The 18,699-nt window shown below is 40.2% G+C and overlaps 1 protein-coding gene across 6 annotated transcripts in view; it reads left to right on the top strand.

The window, feature by feature from the left end:
• The window catches only part of LOC119934279 (zinc finger protein 536-like), a 358,396-nt gene extending 342,349 nt beyond the window's left edge, over positions 1–16,047 (top strand). For 5 of the 6 annotated variants that reach the window (XM_038753724.1, XM_038753721.1, XM_038753722.1 and 2 more), the window contains exon 7: positions 6,922–9,645. In XM_038753724.1, the coding sequence (XP_038609652.1) occupies positions 6,922–8,510 (1,589 nt within the window). In that variant the 3' untranslated portion in view covers positions 8,511–9,645. Of the gene's footprint in view, positions 1–6,921; positions 9,646–15,019 lie in introns of those variants that run through there. The other variant, XM_038753720.1, reaches the window with a different exon arrangement.
• Positions 16,048–18,699: the final 2,652 nt, after the last annotated feature.

The raw sequence follows: 18,699 nt of genomic DNA, 5'->3' as shown, positions 1-18,699 counted from the left end.
ACATAAATGTATGTGGAAATTAAAGTTTGGAGGAACTACTCCAGCTGTCCTATGCTCTGTGGTATACGTATTTTATCCTTGATGCTTTTATTATTTCCTCCTCAGGGTAATGTTACTGTGCAGCTTTAGATTTTGGAAAAACCTACTGAATAAATTAATATATAGGCAGGTGAAAATGTGCAATTCACATTTCGCTTTCAAAAAAGAGAGCCTGTGTTACTGTCCTTCGAGTGGGAACAGACACCTGTTTAAAAAAAAAAAGAAACGGGCTCAACAGGAAATTGTTTTTTACAAACTAAACTTCCCTCACATTTGATTTTTCTGAGAGGAACTAAAAGCTCATTTTATTTTTCTATCTTCCCCTTTCTCAATACTGTACATCTTGCTCTTCCTAGCTTAATGACATCCCAAATTTTTGTTGAAAATAATTGATTGAATTTAAATTTCCTTAAAAGTTTAAGAGGTAATGTTACAGTATAAATTTCCTAGCAAACACTAAGTAGGGAAATATCCATTAGTGAAATTAACTACAGTTTCTAGGTAGCTAACAATGTGCAGTATACAGTAGGGCATGGCTAATGAACACTGCAGTGGGTGATATTTCATTATACAAATTAATGCTCACATTTTAATGGGAAAGTCACATAATGAATCTCGGCTTCAGTGACAGCAATTAGAGACACAGATTGTCCCCTTCTGGACAAGGCACTGTTTAGCAATAAGCAGCTGTGTAAAAAGTCTTCAGGTTTACAACATATATATGCTTTGGGGGAATTAGTGTACAATTTATATTAATGTACTGAAGCTTCACTGCAAAGGAACAACCATATTTATCTCTCCTGGTATTAACTAAGTAAAGACATGTAGAAAGACTAAATAAATATCAGATCTGGGGTGTGAGTAAATGAAAATTTTCAATTATACAATGGAAAACCAAAAAAACACTTGGCTGTTCTTTAATGACAGTGAAAAAATTAAGACAAGTTTAGAAATATTAAACACATTACGAACCTTGGTTTAAGGAGTAGATTTTTCCATTTAAGAAAAAATTGGGGGAAAAAAGAAAATAAAGTCCACTTGGTATTTTCAGACTATCATTATGTCAACTCTATGGACAGGTAGCCCCCAAGTAATTATGTCAAATATATCATATTTCCTTTGGGGTAAAAAGTGTGAAGCAAGTGAGCAGAATGATAACAAACATTTCCATGTGAAAATGGGTAGAATGCATTTCTGCTGTAAAAGATTATATAAGATATCAACAGTATTTCAGTGAAGAATATATATGTTTTGACTGAATAAGACTAGGAATGAAAGTAATTCAATAATTTTGTTAGACTGTGTTCAGTGGGGTTTTGCATGAGTTCCTTTTTGCTTTAAATAAGCTTCTTTTCTAAAAGGAACAGAAAACTATTTTAGTAGAATGAATTGGCATTCTGTCTTCAATTTTATTTTTTGTCATGTCCTAATAGAAAAAGTTTACAAACAGATTCTCTCTAGTAAAATGACTTTCTCCCACATAATACCGACTGTAGGCAGCTTGGCTCAGTGGCAAGAGCCCAGGCTTGGGAATCAGAGGTCATGGGTTCTAATCCTGCCTATGCCACTCATCAGCTGTGTGACTTTGGACAAGTCACTTCACTTCTCTGTGCCTCAGTTCCCTCATCTGTAAAATGGGGGTTAAGCCTGTGAGGCCCACGTGGGACAACCTAATCACCTTGTATTGCCCCAGCTCTTAGAACAGTGCTTTGCACATAATAAGTGCTTAACAAATACCATTATATTGAATCATGTTCTTTCTTAGTCACTTTGCCTTTTTTTCCACATCTAGAAACAATCCAACTGAAAAAGATTTAACTAAGTCAACCAGAAGCCACTGGAAGGAATGAATGAGGAAAATCCCTTAGGAAGGATAAATTATTAATAGAGGGAATGTAGCAGTTTACATGTGATGACAAACTAAAAAGATTAACATTCTTCAGTCTTGAAAGATAAAGACTAAGAGACACTGGATTGGAGTTTACAAATCATGAGGAGTATGGCCTTGGTGAATATGGTATTGCTGACTACGAAATGCCACAAAAGGGCAAAGAACACCCAATGAAGCACATGAAGTTGGTGGGTTCCAAATAAATAAAAGAAATACTTTTTCACACAGTTGATGGAAAATATGTAGAATACCACAGGAAGTCGTATAATTTAAAAAAATCAGTGATGCTAAGTGGAGCTTGGATGTATTAATAGGGAAGATTTACATACTAGGCTACTAGAAGGTAGATTAGAGGTAGATAGTGAGAAGCTAGTAATACTGTTTGGATAGCCCTAAATTTTAGGGTGGATGTCAAGGAAAGTATTTTCTATCTATCTTAGACTGTGAACCCCATGTGGCATGAGTAATATGTCCAACCTTTTTATCTTGTATCTAACTCAGGCCTGAGTACAGTATTTGACACATAGTAAGTGCTTAAAAAATATAACTTACTAGTATTGTTACCATCACATGGTTCCTTTAAGCAACCTGTGCTACTATTGAAGACAGCATACTGAACGGGAGAGGCCATTGGTCTGAATCAGTGATGACACTGTTGAGGGTGTGATGTTCTTATGATAAAAATAGCCCAAAGAAGAAAATATTTGCAGCCCCAGAAGTTGTTTCTAAAAGTACAATCTGATATTTTTCTCTTTGAGTTGGAGAGCTACGTCCCTATGCCTTCTCCCTCTTCCCTATGCCCTCCCAGGTTCTCTCCTTTAGTTGATGGCCTCCCCAGACACTGACAACAAATATTCCAAAGGTACAGAGGGTTCACCATTCGGGTCCAGGTCCTGATGGTGAGGTGAGGAGAAAGGCAAAAGTGAAACATAGTGGTGAGAAGGAGGTGAGTTGAAGAGCAGCAGCTACGTGACTTTGTTTTTGTTCTTGAAGAAATGTTCTTAGAATCTGGGGAAGCTTGGGAAATCCCTGGCAAATAAAATAGCAATTTTTGTGGACTAAACAGGGTACTGATGTTGACGGAATAATTTTGATAATAGTTACCTGGGTGAACATGAAGACTTCAGAGCCTTTGAACTTTGGCCCATTTCAGGCCTTGGTTTAACAATTTTGAGATTGTTAGCCACACATAGACTAGCTTTGGTGAAAAGTCTTAAAGTTCTGAGAAGAGTCATTGCAATTGGATGGGTTGGAAGCAAACATAAAAATCAGTTTCTTAGGCAGGGCACAACTCAATTGCAGATCACTCCAGCTAGCACTTGATCCAAGCATCATATTTTCAGTGTTTTAAGTTATGAAGCAAATTTCAAACAAATTGAAACAAATTATTACTGTGCTTATTATTTGGACAGTGGGAGACAAATTGGAATGTCATTTAGATGAGACCTTTATAGGCTTTAAGGTTTTTGGGTGACATTTTGTAAATGGATATCTCCACCCAAACCAGCTTAACATGGAAGATAACTTGTGCAAAACCACACTCTCACCTTGGTCTCTCTTTGGGGAAAGAGAAGCTTTGAATTAGCTGGGATGTTACTGATAAAAAAAATAGCTCAGGGATCTAATCAAAGCAATCCAGCAGAGCTGAATTCAGATGGTAAACATAGGTAACCACCTCAATCATAACTCTCCAGGGGGTAGCCAAACTCCCTCCTTGTAGACCAGGATTAGAAAACAATGGCGTTGGGGAAATGGAGCAAGGGAAAGTCAGAGACCCCTTTGGAGAAAAGCTCCGGATTTGAGGTTCAAACAGACTGTGGTATGACACCATTCTGTGATGTTGCATAACCTAATGGAAGATAGCACAGGTCCGGGTATCAAAGGGCCTGGATTCAAATTCAGCCTTTGTCACCTGCTGGCTCTGTCACCTTGGGCAAGTCACTTCTCTGAGCCTCAATTCACTCATCTGTAAATGGAGATAAAATACCTGTTTTCCCTCCTACTTAGACTGAGCCATATACAGGACACAGACAGCATCCGATATCACTGTGTGTCTATCCCACTGCTTTGTACAGTGCTTGACACTTAGTAAGCACTTAACAAATACTGTTATTAATATTATTATCACTGCATACAAAATGTGGAGTGGTAACAAATTTTTTCCTGCCTCAGCATGGTCATAGGTCTGAATTTGGTCTTGTTACCCAGGTTGATGCTTGGATTTCCTCTTCCCCAGGTCAGCAAGGAATAGTGCACTTTAGGAAAGGAAACACTGACCCTGATCTGGAGAGAGCATTGTGGTTGATTTCCAGATGGAAAAATTCCTTTCTGTGGCCAAAAGAAGGCATAAGTCCATCATATTTATTGAGTGCTTACTGTGTGCACAGCACTATGCTAAGCACTTGGAAGAGTACAATATATCATAGTTGACACATTCCCTGCCTGCATGATAGTGCTGGCTTTTCAATGTTAAATAAAGGATTTGAAAAAGGAAGAGAGGCAAAATCAAGCTCCTCAATATTTTTAGCAAGCATTATTTCAAGTGCCTGCAATTCTAGGTGCCTTTGATATAGTAAGAGCACTGTCAGCATAATCCAGCTCTTGAAAAGTGCCTTGTTGCATGTAAGGAGATGTCTGTTCCCACCATAGAACAAAACATGCGTTCCAACGTACATTTATAATGGCATATCACACTTTCTCCAGCAAGCACGCTGCCAGACACGTTTAAATGTTTCCATATGCATTTCTGAAATGCAATCTGGTCCCTCCGGTACCTGTATCCCTTACCTCCTTTTACCTCTGCTCGTTAGTACACGGCACATTGCTAAACTCAATAAATGCTAAGTGAAAGAAGTCAGGTTGATGGGCTTTACAGATGAAATGCATCGAGTTGGTCAGGATAGGTATTAAAATGATTCATTCTTAAAAGCCACCTTGAGCTCATCTCTTTTACTTTATAAAGTCCTCCTCTCTCAGGTTTGCACAACATACTCTGTAAAACCATTAATGGGATGATGTTGAGGTGTTGAGGTATGGTGCAGGCACTATTGGCTATATTGATTGAGCTTGAGGGTCCTCAGTGAATTTAGATAGAACAACCCTTGCATCCCTAGCAGTTGGCATTTTAAATGAGTTTTTTAATGGTATGATCCTTTGGAAGGAAGAGTGGAGCTTGCCCCTCAGGAGGATGAAGGAATGGTGATGGGAACTGTTGATATTTTTCAAACACGGCTTTTACCTGAAATGAATCTTAAATCTTTCCCCTAAATTTTGACCCCATGATAGGTGGGTATGAAAGCAAAGTGCTTGTATGGACACTGGCATTGTAATATTCTGAAATTCCATGTGCTTAAAATAGGATGGTGTCAAAGTTCAGCCATTGTACCTGGAGTCCCTTGCTCAAAGACATTCCAGAAACACTGAAATATGTTTGCTCGATCAGTGGTTTCCATGAACGGGTATATTTCATGTCTCCCAAATGAGGGTCAAAAACTGTTCTGTTAGTAAAAGAAACCAAAAAAACAAACCCTGCAAAATAACCCCAAACCCTCTCTAGTTAAAATGCCCGTCAGCCGTTTGGATGATTGTTCAGCAGCGAGTCACCCAGTAACAGGGGAAGTTAGTAGCCTAAAATGGTTCAATTGTCATTATGGTGGGTGTGATTTTTCAGGACACTATTCTGCAAATGGTACTTTGTTTCTTTACAGAGCACTCAGGGAAGCAGAACAGAGGAGAAAAAAAACTCAACAATAACTGTTTCTTCCTGTTGTTGAGCTTCCTCCCTGAAATAATTGCTGATATTGACAGCACACTATTACACATGTTGTCACAGACCTCTCCTTTCAGTGGGTATTTCCTCAAGGAAGTCTATAAAAGACACTTGATGGCTTACATGTACTCTGCACTTTTCTATTTCTGTTCATTTTCCCGTTTGACATGTAATACAGCCATACATAAGTTGTGTGTTGTAGCATATATGTTAATATCTTCTATTAGGGAAAGAACAATGGAAATTTGCTCTTGAATTTAAATAAATATTTAATTCATGGAAATTATCTTATATGTTTTAAAATACTATTTAAAGCAATTTTTATTCTCTGGAAAGCACTTATAGGTAAATTACACATTTTACTACAAGAGCATTAGGAATGCTATTAGTACAAATTTAAAGCATGGCAAAGATCACTAGATAATGTTAATTTCAAATACAGAAACTAACTATGGTTGGTACCTTTTTATTACTCATTTTCTTTTAAATTTTATTGACTACTTTTAATCTTAACTATATGTCTTTACATACCACGATCATAATGCACTGTAATGGTATTAATATTTTATAGAATCTGTATTTATAGTTCTTTATTTAGAAACAATGCAGTAGGTCTGCAGATCTTTGAATCCTTCTGGAATGGTGCCCTCCAAATAATGATAAATTACTTGTGCAGTATGCCATTTGCTAATTATATCCATGATTTACTGCAGAGCAAGACTTAAATCATTCATTTCAGTCTTGCGTAACAGTGCCATAAAATTTTTAGGTTTAAAAATGGTTTCCATGTGTATAATTTAAACAAATTTTGGAGCTATTGTATACACAAAATATTGTAACCATCCATTTGTTACATACTTTGTCTTTTTAAACTTGTACTTTTAATGATTACTGTGGTTGAAATTATTATGCTTAATTTTCATAATCATAGCTTTTAAATCTACAGCAGTTTTCACATGTTAGATAAAGAAAAAGATAGCTAATTGTGTGTAGATAGTATGTCATTCCTGAATAGTCCCAAATGGTATAAAATCATTAAAAAAGCCCAAGACTACGAATTATTCTTCTATTAAAAAACGGTTGTTCGAAAACTAATTATTAGTTTCAGTTGCTTTGTTTCCAAGAACAAATGTTGATCCTTCCAGCCCCATTCAGCACACCAAAATGCATTCAACTCTCTCCCTTTTTTTTTCCTTTTTGTCTTTTGTATCAAAATCTGCAGGTGAGAAACCGTACAAATGCCCCCACTGTGATTATGCTGGTACTCAATCTGCATCCCTAAAGTACCATTTGGAGCGGCATCATAGGGAACGGCAGAATGGTGCAGGCCCCCATTCCGGGCAGCCCCCCCACCAAGACCACAAAGACGAGGCGTCCAGCAAGGCATCTCTGTTCATCAGGCCGGACATTCTGAGGGGAGCCTTTAAGGGCCTTCCGGGGATCGATTTCCGAGGGGCCTCCGTCTCTCAGCAGTGGGCGGCCAGCATGCTTCCCTCTGGAGATCACGCCGGACAAACTGCAGGCATGTCTTCGGAGACGTCTTCAGACAACATGAAGGGCTCTGACCTGCCTTCCAAAGGGACACACTTCTCTGAACTCGGAAGAGCGTATCAGAGTATGGTCGGCAACGGGGTGAACTTCCAAGGGTCTCTGCAAGCCTTCATGGACAGTTTCGTGCTGAGCTCTTTGAAGAAAGAGAAGGAAATGAAGGACAAGGGCCCGTCTGATCCTCTTTCCATGAAAGGCCATGGATCAGATGGCAGCGAAGAGAAAAGCAGTAGCAGGTCCTCCCAGAGGAAAACAGAGAAGTCTCAGTATGAACCCCTGGATTTGTCTGTGAGGCCCGACGCTGCTTCTCTTCCGGGCTCGTCAGTGACGGTCCAAGACAATATCGCATGGCACGGTTGCTTGTTTTGTTCCTTCACAACTTCCTCTATGGAACTAATGGCTCTTCACCTCCAGGCCAATCACTTGGGCAAAGCTAAACGCAAGGATAACACCTTGGGAGCTTTGGGAAATGGCAAAGACCTTTCCAGAGAGGCACTGAAAGTTGGCCTGCTCTCTTCATCCATACAATCCAGCAAGGAGGTGGGAGTCTCTAATATGATTAGCCAACTGGACTCCACTTCTGAGAAAATGACCAAAGGACAGAGCAAGGATCCTCTGGCAGAACAAAAGAGCACTGCTTGGCCTGGTCACCTGGAGCCCACTTTTTGTAATTTTAACTCCGACTTCTACAAGCAATTTGGGGTTTACCCAGGCATCGTTGGCCCAAGACCCTCCAATACCTGTGCCAACAGTGGTCCTGAAGGGAAAGCCCAGCCTGAAGATGACTCTGCCATCCTCCTCCATGAATCTGTAAATAAAACCACTATTGACGACCTGTCTGACATTGCCTCGTCTGAAGACATGGAGTCTTCCAAGGAAGAAAACAATGAAGAGGAGGATATTGAAACAGAACCTGAAATGATGAATAAACCATTGGCTGGTCTCAATAAAGACAGCAGTGACGGAGGAGACGGTACCCTCAACCCAGTCCCCTCCCATCCTACGCAAGGACTTGCCTTACCTTTGTCGCAGACATCAGAGAAGCAGTGGCACAGCCCAAGTCTCCTTTCTTCCCATGAAACTTCACCAGGTGCGATGAAGCCAGAACAAATTCAGGGTCCTCAGGTCCTGGAGAAGCAGATGAACATGTTATCAGTCCTTAGGGCCTACAGCTCTGACGGCTTAGCAGCCTTTAACGGACTCGCAAGTAGCACAGCAAGTAGTGGATGTATCAAGAGGCCAGACTTGTGTGGTAAGTTTTAGAATCCTATTTCTTTAGTCCATTTCCAAAAAGAGCAGCACAGATTCACGCTTTCAATCGGGTAATATGCTTGTGAGCAAATTTGGATTTCCAAGTCAAGAGCGTACAGTTCAATTTAGACAATCCAATCAGGCCATTATGGAAAAAAAGCATTTTTAAACTCATGCTGTTTTCCGATTGGTGTCATAGTCTATAGCACCTGTGCTAGAGGCATGAAAATGGGAATACTACAGTGCTTAATTCATCTGTTTTAACTCATATTTGGAGAAAAAAGCTTTTTTAAAAAAATGACATGGTAACTTGCAAACTTTTCAGTATTTTCAACTTACATGGAAGAATCCTAGAGAAATTCTTAATGCTGTGCTTAAGCCAACCTTGCTTTCTTCAACTTTTCTTTATATTGATTTAGTAGATACTAAACTCCCATGACACTAACCAGAAGCCAAATGCAAAGTGAATGAATGGGTCTCTCTATAATTAAGGAGATAGATTTTTACAATTTTGTGATTCGTTTTGGGAGAACCAATCTATAGAGATCTTTGTTTATTGCCAGTGGTTAGATTACTGTCTATTTGCTGTTCTAACTGGAGGTCTATGAGTTGTGAATTGACTGATTAAGATTATGCCTGCAGGTAACTTAAAACACACACACACTCTCACTTACACACATTCACAGATCCAGTTTATCTATGATTTACCACTACTTAATCCAGTGAAAACTGGTGTTTCACTTTGTCAGATCATTAATTTGCCCTACATCCTTTTTTTTTGGTTGTTTTATCTTTACCTAGTTAAATCACTTGGTTGGGGGGTAATGAAAAGGGGAAATGACATCATCAGCTTACGATGATAACTCTCCCTCTGAAAATTCATGTCCACCCAAAAGGTATTCAAGTGAAACAGAATGACCCTTCCCCTCACAATAGTTCTGGTGATTCTAATCTTCAAATGGATTTCAGCTGTCTTTTTACTTCACCTATAAAAACTGAAAAGGAACATCTCAATCAGAGTTAACCGCTGGTCATAAGGAGTTCCTTCCTTTGGCGTCCAGCAGACTTAAAAAAACTGTAAAATAGCTTCATAAATTGGAATTGATATATCTCTCTCTTTTCTTCCCCCTCTGCCCAACTAATTCACTAAGAACTGAATCTGGTAGTTATATATATATATATATATATATATAGATATATAAATATATCTATATATATATTTGAATTGTCTGAAATCATTAAAATCCATTTCTGACAGTTCAAAAACTATTGACAGTGCCAAATGTCACCTGATTCACAAAGCCCCATTAACCACATATTTTTAGCCCAAAACGATTGACTTTTGAAGTTTTAAAAATTTGAAAGGAGAAAAGAAAAACCCAAGAAAGAAAAAGTGTTTCAAAACCAGCTAGATTTGATTTTCCCTAAATTCTTTTTTCATTTGGGGGTGCTCCACTGTAAGTGCTGTAATGAAAAATAAAGTTTTTTAAACAAATTTTTTTTTAAAAGTCTATTTTCATTTCTTTCAAATACCTTCATAGTTGTGGTCTGGAATCCACACATTGGGAAAGATCAAAAACTAGCATGTTCGTGAGCTCATTATTATTGAAATGAGCTCACATTACCCCTATTAATTTTTCCATCTTGCCATCAATACAGCAGGAAGACAGGCTTTCTTTGATGAGGCCTGCCCAGTTGTATCCTATTTTACTTGAGGCATGGGGGCTTGGAGGAGAACAGAGCAGTGACATTACAGAGTCTGTTCTATTTCGTATGCTATTTCCACTAAAAGTGTAGTGCGAGTTCTCCCTTCTCCAGTCCAAAAATAGCAGCTCACGATTCACAGCTGACATTTCTAGCGGGGATGAGCTAAAAGGGTTTTAATCAAGCCTTTGGCCATTATGATAGCACATCTCTGCTATGTGCAGTTCCTCCCCTTTCTACTCCCCTGGCCTCCCACCCCCTTTACCCTGTCACGTATTGAAGGAGAGCGTGGCCAACAAACTTCATGGTGGAAACCCAGGACTTGCTTATTCTTCTCATCGTGGCCACTCCCTTTCCTCTTGGCTCCCACTCCAGCCTTCCCAGAATGGATTGGGGAACCAAGATAAATCTGTCATTTTGAGAAGCCCCAAAGTCATTTTCTCCTTTGACTTCCTTTCTTATGTGGTATCTTACTTTATTAGGAAATACATAGAAGAGGCTTTCTCACCTGGGTTTAGTTTATCCTGCAGCAGAGTGGTAGGTGGTAGGGCCGTAACAATGGCCTCTGCCCCTATAAGAATGTTCTCCTTTCCTCTCCTGTCACTGGGTCTGACAGCCCCATGTGGCCCTTTTTCTCTGTCTGTCCGCACTTCTGGAGCTGTGCTTTAGTTCCTCACAAATAAGCGCTGTGTTGTGGATCCCCGAGAGGCTGGACATAGTTGCTCCCTGCCTGATAATTCATTCATTCATTTAATCGTATTTACTGAGCACTTACTGTGTGCAGAACACTGTACTAAGCATTGGAAAGTACAATTCAGCAACAGAGGGAGACAATCCCTACACAATAACAAGCTCACAGTCTAGAAGGGGGAGACAGACAACCAAACAAGCAGGCAGGCATCAGTAGCATAATGAACAGGTTGCTCCCACATCAACACGTGGGGTTGCCTGGGATGCTTTTTTGGTCTGCATACAGGAGAGCCTCCTTATACTTTCAAAAGGCAAAACTATTCTGTACCCTCCAATTCATGCCGAGACAAAATAAAACTGATACCAGAAGATTCGTAACCAATTTTTATCCCCTGTAGTTCTTCCCCAGGACCAAGTAAGCATGTCTCCCTGAGTTATGTCTGGCTGCTAAATCCAGCTTCTGGAACTCCACAGGGTGAATTTTATGGTTTCAACTTGCAAGGAGCAAATCAGCCTTTCTAAACAAAATCCCTAGGAAAAGTGGGGCAGTACACATGCTTGCAGATAAGTTCCAAAGCATCCATCCCCTCAAAATGTCACCAGGCTTTTATGGGATATTCATTCAATTGTATTTATTGAGCGCTTACCGTCCGTAAAGCACTGTTGACAGAGAGACAACTTATACGATAGCTGAGAGCAATAGTCACACTAAAGAGAAGACCAGCACCTGGGCCAGAGGAGGCATTTTCAATTTTTATTCCCTTTTACGTTCGTACACTCTAATTCCTTTCAGGCCCTGGTACTGTGAGCCAGTAATCATTTGCAAATGTAGTTGATAAATCATTTTTAATCTTCTCTTATTTGCTGTATTGACAAAGATGAGACGAGGGCAGGAAAGAGGAGGAAAATGTCTTCCTCATTTTTTAGTGGGGATTGAGAAAGATTTTCCTTATATTTGTGACAAACTCTAACTTAGAAGAGTTGAAATGTAGATTTTCAAATGAACCTTCCACCCAAAACATTATTATAGTATTGTGTTAACTACTGATTGGAGTTACCCAAGATATGTAGGGACAGATTTCATAGTGGCATAAAATAACCTTTTGCTAACTTGGAGGGTACATATTTTCGTTCCTAGTGAACTTGCACTTGAAATTGTAAATAGATGAGTTCTTTACAAAGTTTGGTCAGTGACCTGCCAAAAAAGCGGTGATAACTGGAAGACAATCTTGTAAGTCAGGGTGTACATTTCTCCGGTACTAAAGTGCTTTGTTACATTTCCAGACCAGCAGCAACATGGGACTTTGTGCATGCAAATGAACAAGTTTTGATTTGCATGATCAAAAGGCTTGTATGACTAACAACTGGGGAATTTGGGGCATGTGTGGATGATATATACAATTTTCAGTCATCCATGGTCTTCCACTTTTGGAAAATTGGCCTTTTAGGAGACATTAGATAATCTTCTTTTCCCATTTAGCCCTGAATTTTCTCTCCTTCTCTCTGAAAATTCTCTGAATTTTCTTCTGGGTAGGTGCTTAGCACAGTTGCGTTTTCATCCTGGATCTTTCACCTTCCCTAAGCTTGGGTAATTTTGTGGCTTCAGTAGATTTTAGGTTCAGAGCTGACTGAAAGGAACTGGGGTTGATAGAGACTAGGCAGACAAGCTAGGCAGCTCAGCATATTTATATTTTGCCCTTTATTTCTTGCAACAAAACTCATGGATGTTTGTCATCTTCAAGCTTTACTTTACCAGTTGAAAGCCAGTGTGATATAGCATGATAGTTACTGAATACATATCATAGAACAGAGAGAACATGGCGTTCCATAGTACTAGTTTATATCATGGATGCTCTTAGAGTTTTTGAAGAGTTGGAAGAACATTCTCACATTAAGAATATATTAGTGCCATTTGGTGTGTCTGAATTTTTGCGGCCACGTCCAATATTTTCTACAAAGGGATCTTGGGGAAGCTGCAGTTTTTTGCTGATAGTTTATGGTTGATGTTCTTTTTGGCAGTCAGTACCAACGGACTTGTGTTAAAAAATGTTGCAGTTAAAGAGGGCATTTCCAACATAGCAAATTGACGAGGTAGGAAATTGATACAGGCTGGAAGAAACCAGGGATAAGACCAATTCAAAATAGGGGTTTGTAATCTCCAGTGTTATAACATAAACCATAGCAAAGACAGAGGATGTTAATTTTAAATCAATGACACCTCCCCTTGCGTTATGGTAGGCTTTTGAGAGGCACTGACTTACTGTGGCTGATAACTTCATCATCATCATCATCATCATTAATGATATTTATCAAGTGCTTACTGCCTGCAGAGCACTGTACTAAGTGCCTGGGAGAGTACAATACAACAGAGTTGGTAGAGATGTTCCCTGCCCATAACGAGCTTACAATCTAGAGGGGGAGACAGACATTAATATAAAACTAATAATTTATAATGTCTAATTTCTAAATGTTTACATAAGTGCTTCAAATCAACTGGACTGCTCTCTCCCACGTGTTCTATGGTCAAATATATAATCAATCAATCAGTGGTATTTATTTAGCGCTTACTGTGTGCAGAGCACTGCAGTAAGAGATTAGAAGAGAGCAATATAACAGAGTTGATAGACACATCCCCTGCCCACCGGTAGCGAGCAACCAATAGCTTATAGTGTAGTTCACAGTTTTATACTAGATTTCCACTGATGTGCACCTGTAGCTTGAGATCCATCACTGATTTCAGTCAGAAAAGAGGAAGCTGCCAGGCCAGAATGACCATTGCAATATTCAGGGAAGTGGGCTGTCGCCCACCAGGAGATTGGGTCAAGGAGGGTTGAAACCATACCAAGTTGAGAGTACTGCCAAGGGATTGCTGCAGCAGTGGAGTTATTAAGGGAGTCTTGTAATGCAAATGAGTCTGAGTTGTTATAAAGGTAAAGCAAAAACTGCCCTTTATAATCTGCTGGCTTAGCCGAAGACGGAGCATTAGTTTCTTTTTATCTGTCACAAGGATCAATAAGGATTTTTTTCCCCCTTGATTCGTTGTGGAAGGTCTCAGAATGGAGCACTATTTCCATTCAGGAGTTTCAGTAGGGGTGAATTTCATTTGAGGGAGAGGCGGCATTATTTGTGTGAAAATATCCAACCAAACTCTTATGGCATCCTTCTTTTCCTACCTTTCTTTTTTTTTTAATTAAAAGGGAATGCCACTGATCTGATGTCGTTTGTGCTGCAGGATAGCAGGACTGTTGTGTGAATAGCATTGTATTTGCCAAATGGTTCACTAGTCATTAAATTACAAACAAATGGATGGTGTCTGTAAGTCTGTAAACACCGGTGACATTTAGCCTTGTTTATGCTCCTTTCCTTTTTGCTGCACATTTTTGACTTGAAAGGCTACTGTCTGAATCGACGGTGCCTCCTAATATGAAGTAAAGTCTGGGGAGCTTTAAATTTGGTGACTGTATCCATCTTATCATTGGTTTCCACCCCTTCTTGGTCTACTGCAATAGCTTAGGGATGGGAGGGGAACAATGAGACTTAGATCTGGGGCTGGGCCCATTTTTTTTTCCCTCAATGTCTTCTCCTGGGTGATGTGGGAGAAAAGAAAAAGGCAGGTATTTTGCAAGCAGACATCTCCCCGTGTGAATTTGGCGTCTGAAGGCAGGGCCAGCTCTGGTTTCTTGATTGTGATAGAACATTTTCCACAAGTGCTTCAGAGCAAAAGATGTCCATCCCTTTTAATATCTTGTATTTCTGCCTGTTTTTAGTCTTTATGCCTCTAGAGGGACGATTTGAATTGAAAGCTCTCCCAATCTTTGCTGAGTCTTAGCTGCTGAAGGATGCATATTTTTACACTATTTATAATGCCCAGGTTTCAGCTAAACAGTAATCATCAGCTATTACTTGGATCTGATATACAGTATCTCTAGATCTAATTACCAATCTGCTCTAATAATTTACCCATTCTCGCTTTAGCCAGGAATTGAAGGGCTAAATTTATAAATAATGCTTTGTCATAATTCTTACTTTGAACGATTTGTTAGTGATTGTGGTATTACCCTAGCTTTCAAATGTGTGTAGCCAAATGATTTTTAGATTGTTTAATGAATCTGAACATTTTCTTGCAGGTAAGTGACCCCTGTTGTAAACACTATATCTGGAATTGCCATTGTCCTCTCATGTTCTTCGATGATTACCTGAAGCTTGTTAATTATGTAAAGCCAAGAGAAGAATGTATACACATATGTGTGTTTAATAAATAATTACTATTGGCACAGGTATGTGTATACACAAGGCACACAAACCTATGGCACATCACAAATATTCACGGAAGGCTAAAAATACTGGCCCATATGTTCTTCTATTAGTCATGTACTGTGGAGGCTTAGTGACTCAATGTGAGGAAAATTCCCTCGAACGATGGTAGGTCCAGAGTTACGAAGGCCTGTGGAAGAGAAGCTCCATCAGCAGTGTCCGCCTCCCGCCACCCAGGAACAACTTCACTTTGGACACACATGCCCGAGTACTTCACAGTTCAGGCACACATACAGCCACCCCGAGTTGTGTGAGTGTGTGTGTGTGTGTGTGTGTGTCTGTGTATGTGTGTATGTGTGTGTGGGTGCGCGTGTGCACGCGTGTGTGTGTTGCCAGAATATTCATGCCCAGCCATCAGATGTTCTCTTTGGTGTTGCTGCTTGAGTGTCTAATTGTCCTGTATGCTGTAACACTCTAGAAGAATACCAAAAGTGCAGTCATTATCTTTCTTCTTCTTTAAGCAGTAATATTGCTAGTTTAATATTGTGTCAGGTCCTAATATTAACCAGGAGGAGATGACAGTAAAATTCAATGAAGAGCACTCTGACATCCACAATTAAAAAAAAAAAAAACCGGTGATTGAAGCGAAATGTGTAAACTTGTACTGGGTTATCGTGTGCTTTGGAATAGAATATTGTTGAAGTAATTAGAAAATATATTAAGGTTTTCCTGGTAATGAAGGCATGTAAGTTATAATTGTAGCTTTTCTGAATACGTGTCAAACTATATCTTTAAATGTGCTGTATGTGGAGTTTCAAGTTAGGTCACCTATGAATGGAATGTAAAACAATACTAAAAAATGCTTCAATAACTTATCTTGGTATTGCTAATAAAAACGCTGTTAACCATTAGTGCAGTGTTGAGTCATTATGTTAATTCATTTTCCAACTCCCCGCCTCCCATGAAGCCCTGCTATCTGCTGGAATCCTCAACAGGACATTTAGGGAGTAATATTTATGCCACTCACGCGGAAATCTGCAGTGCAACTTGTTGCATTTTCCATGCCTTGTAATAACATCTATGAAAGCACAGTGGTCTCTTCTTCCTAGAAGTTACCATAAAATTCACATTTGCCGAGGAAGTCAGGGAGATCTATAGGCCTAGGTTTGTGTCTCTGTCTTCCATCTGTTGTATCACTGGGACTCATAGTGCACAATTTTCACTAGACATATGGCCCATTGAGGCCCAAAGAAAGAACACTGCATCTACACTATTTTTATCCCAAAGGGAATCCAGTGATGTCAAGAAGACAATGTAGTTCTATTTTCAGTTGGCATCTTCTCTACAAGATGCCACCTCATCAGACTGTACAACAGGCAGGCGTGGAACAACCATTTCCTAGATTTTCACGCTTGGGAAAAAGTCCTGTGAAATTTAAGGTTCTCCCCCGACACCTTTCTTTCCTTTACTTCTTCCCTGCTCCCACTCCCTAAGATATCAGTGTTCTGGGAGAAGATACAAGACAAAAAAGGAGCTCTTTTCCCCTTTTCTGTGACCAGTTTTTGTCGACAATATTGGTCTGAATAACTTCTGGGTGCCTCTTATTAATGTCACCCAACCTCCATGACTCAGGGCTTGACATTTCAGTGTTCTGTGTCATACTGAGGAGGAGTTGTACTTCAACAGCAGAACAATTGCATTGTTTCTAAATGGTTGAGAAATCCTCCAAAGAATTTGAGATAAAACTGTTTTCCGCGGTCCAGACCCAGTGACGTAAATATTAGATTGATTCTGATTCTGGACTTGGGAGGAGGTGGTTGAAGAGAAGTGGGCAACAAAGCAAACCAAAGTCTAAAAGCCCTCATGATCTAGACCAAGATTAAATCCTGGCAGAAACCCCTTTTGGCATATTTTTAAGTAGGCTGAATACCAATGGGTGTTATTGAACTTTGTGTTTTGTTAGAAAATTTGGTTGAGTGCCTATTGGGAAACATGATAGAATACCAAATACCTGAGCAGAACAGTGGAACACTCACCTGAACAGTAGAACCTGACCAAAATGGTAATTGGGAAGTCACCTTCCCTTCACCATAGAGTAGGTTGTATCAGGAATTAGAGCTACTTTTCTAAAGTCTTTTCCCCATTGTGTGAGCCTGTTATTCCTCAGCTCTCCAAATCCTTTTTTTATAGAATTCAAGTGCTTACTGTGTGCAATGCACTGTTCCAAGTGCTGGGGAGGTTACAAGGTGATTAGGTTGTCCCACAGGGGACTCACAGTCTTAATCCCCATTTTACAGATGAGGTAACTGAGGCACAGGGAAGTTAAATTCAAATCCCAGCTCCACCGTCAGCTGTGAGACTTTGGGCAAGTCACTTCACTGGGCCTCAGTTCCCTCATCTGTAAAATGGGGATGAAGACTGTGAGCCCCCAGTGGGACAACCTGATCATCTTGTAACCTTCCCAGAGTTTAGAACAGTGCTTTGCACATAGTAAGCACTTAATAAATGGCATTATTATTATTATTATTAAGTGACTTGCCTAAAGTCACACAGCTGACAATTGGCAGAGCCGGGATTTGAACCCATGAGCTCTGACTCCAAAGCCCTTGCTCTTTTCACTGAGCCATGCTGAATTCTGTTCTGGAGGATCAGGCTCACGCAAGCAAATCCACAAGTGGGCTTCAGGAGAGAGTGAATGGATGAAGCCCAATTAATTTTCTTCAAATTGGGCTGCAAATCATCCCCCACAGCTGCCCAAGAGGCTTTAGCCCCTCGACACCCCACTTTGCTCCCAAGAAGGAAAGTGAGAGCAGAGAGAGCTGGAGTGAGAAAGTTGGAAGGGCTGGGAGTTTTCCTTGGAGTTCCTCTTGTGTTGAAGAAAACAAATCCCTCACCCTGATTAAGAAGCAGCATCCGGGCTTATGAGGAGTGGCCACCCAGTTCTTTATGCCAAGAAAAATGTTCTTGCCAGGACCCAGAAAGCGAGGGATTAAAGTAGGGGAGAGGAAGGCAAGCCTTTCAGAGAATGCCTGGCTTATTCTTCTGCCTCTGGGGTGGGGGGGCTGGAGGGGAATGGGGAGGGGAAGCTGCAGAAGTCATTGTCAGGGGCACCCCCTGTGAGGCCTGGCTTAAGCCCTGACAAATTGCCTTCATGTTCCACTGCTCATGGTTGGACACTCTTTCCTGATAGCATTTCTCTTCATTTAGCTTGTCTCGGAAGCATATCTTTCAGACTCACAGAAACCTTTGAGGTCATTAAAGGAGTCGATCCTTTCCCGATTATAAACAAACAAGAATAGGGGTAAGTGAAAACTGTATTTTAACGTGGACTTCACGCAGCCATAAACACATTCACTAGGAAATGAGGGAAACGGACAAATAATAGGAATACATCATCTCTCCCCCCCATCCCCACGGTGACAGCAAAGATCCTCTCAGGAGCGATTGAACACAGTTATCTGAGTGTTACTCTCCCTCCATTCCCAGAATAGGATCTCTCCAGTGGCATCTTCAAGCCGGGAGGCCCTGTGTCATTTCCGTTTTCCCACCAGGC

The sequence above is a fragment of the Tachyglossus aculeatus genome, chromosome 11 (assembly GCF_015852505.1).
Source record: "Tachyglossus aculeatus isolate mTacAcu1 chromosome 11, mTacAcu1.pri, whole genome shotgun sequence".
In the NCBI taxonomy this organism is placed as follows: domain Eukaryota; kingdom Metazoa; phylum Chordata; class Mammalia; order Monotremata; family Tachyglossidae; genus Tachyglossus; species Tachyglossus aculeatus.
Note: the sequence above shows the minus strand (reverse complement) of the source record. Positions and strands in the feature narration are given on the sequence as shown.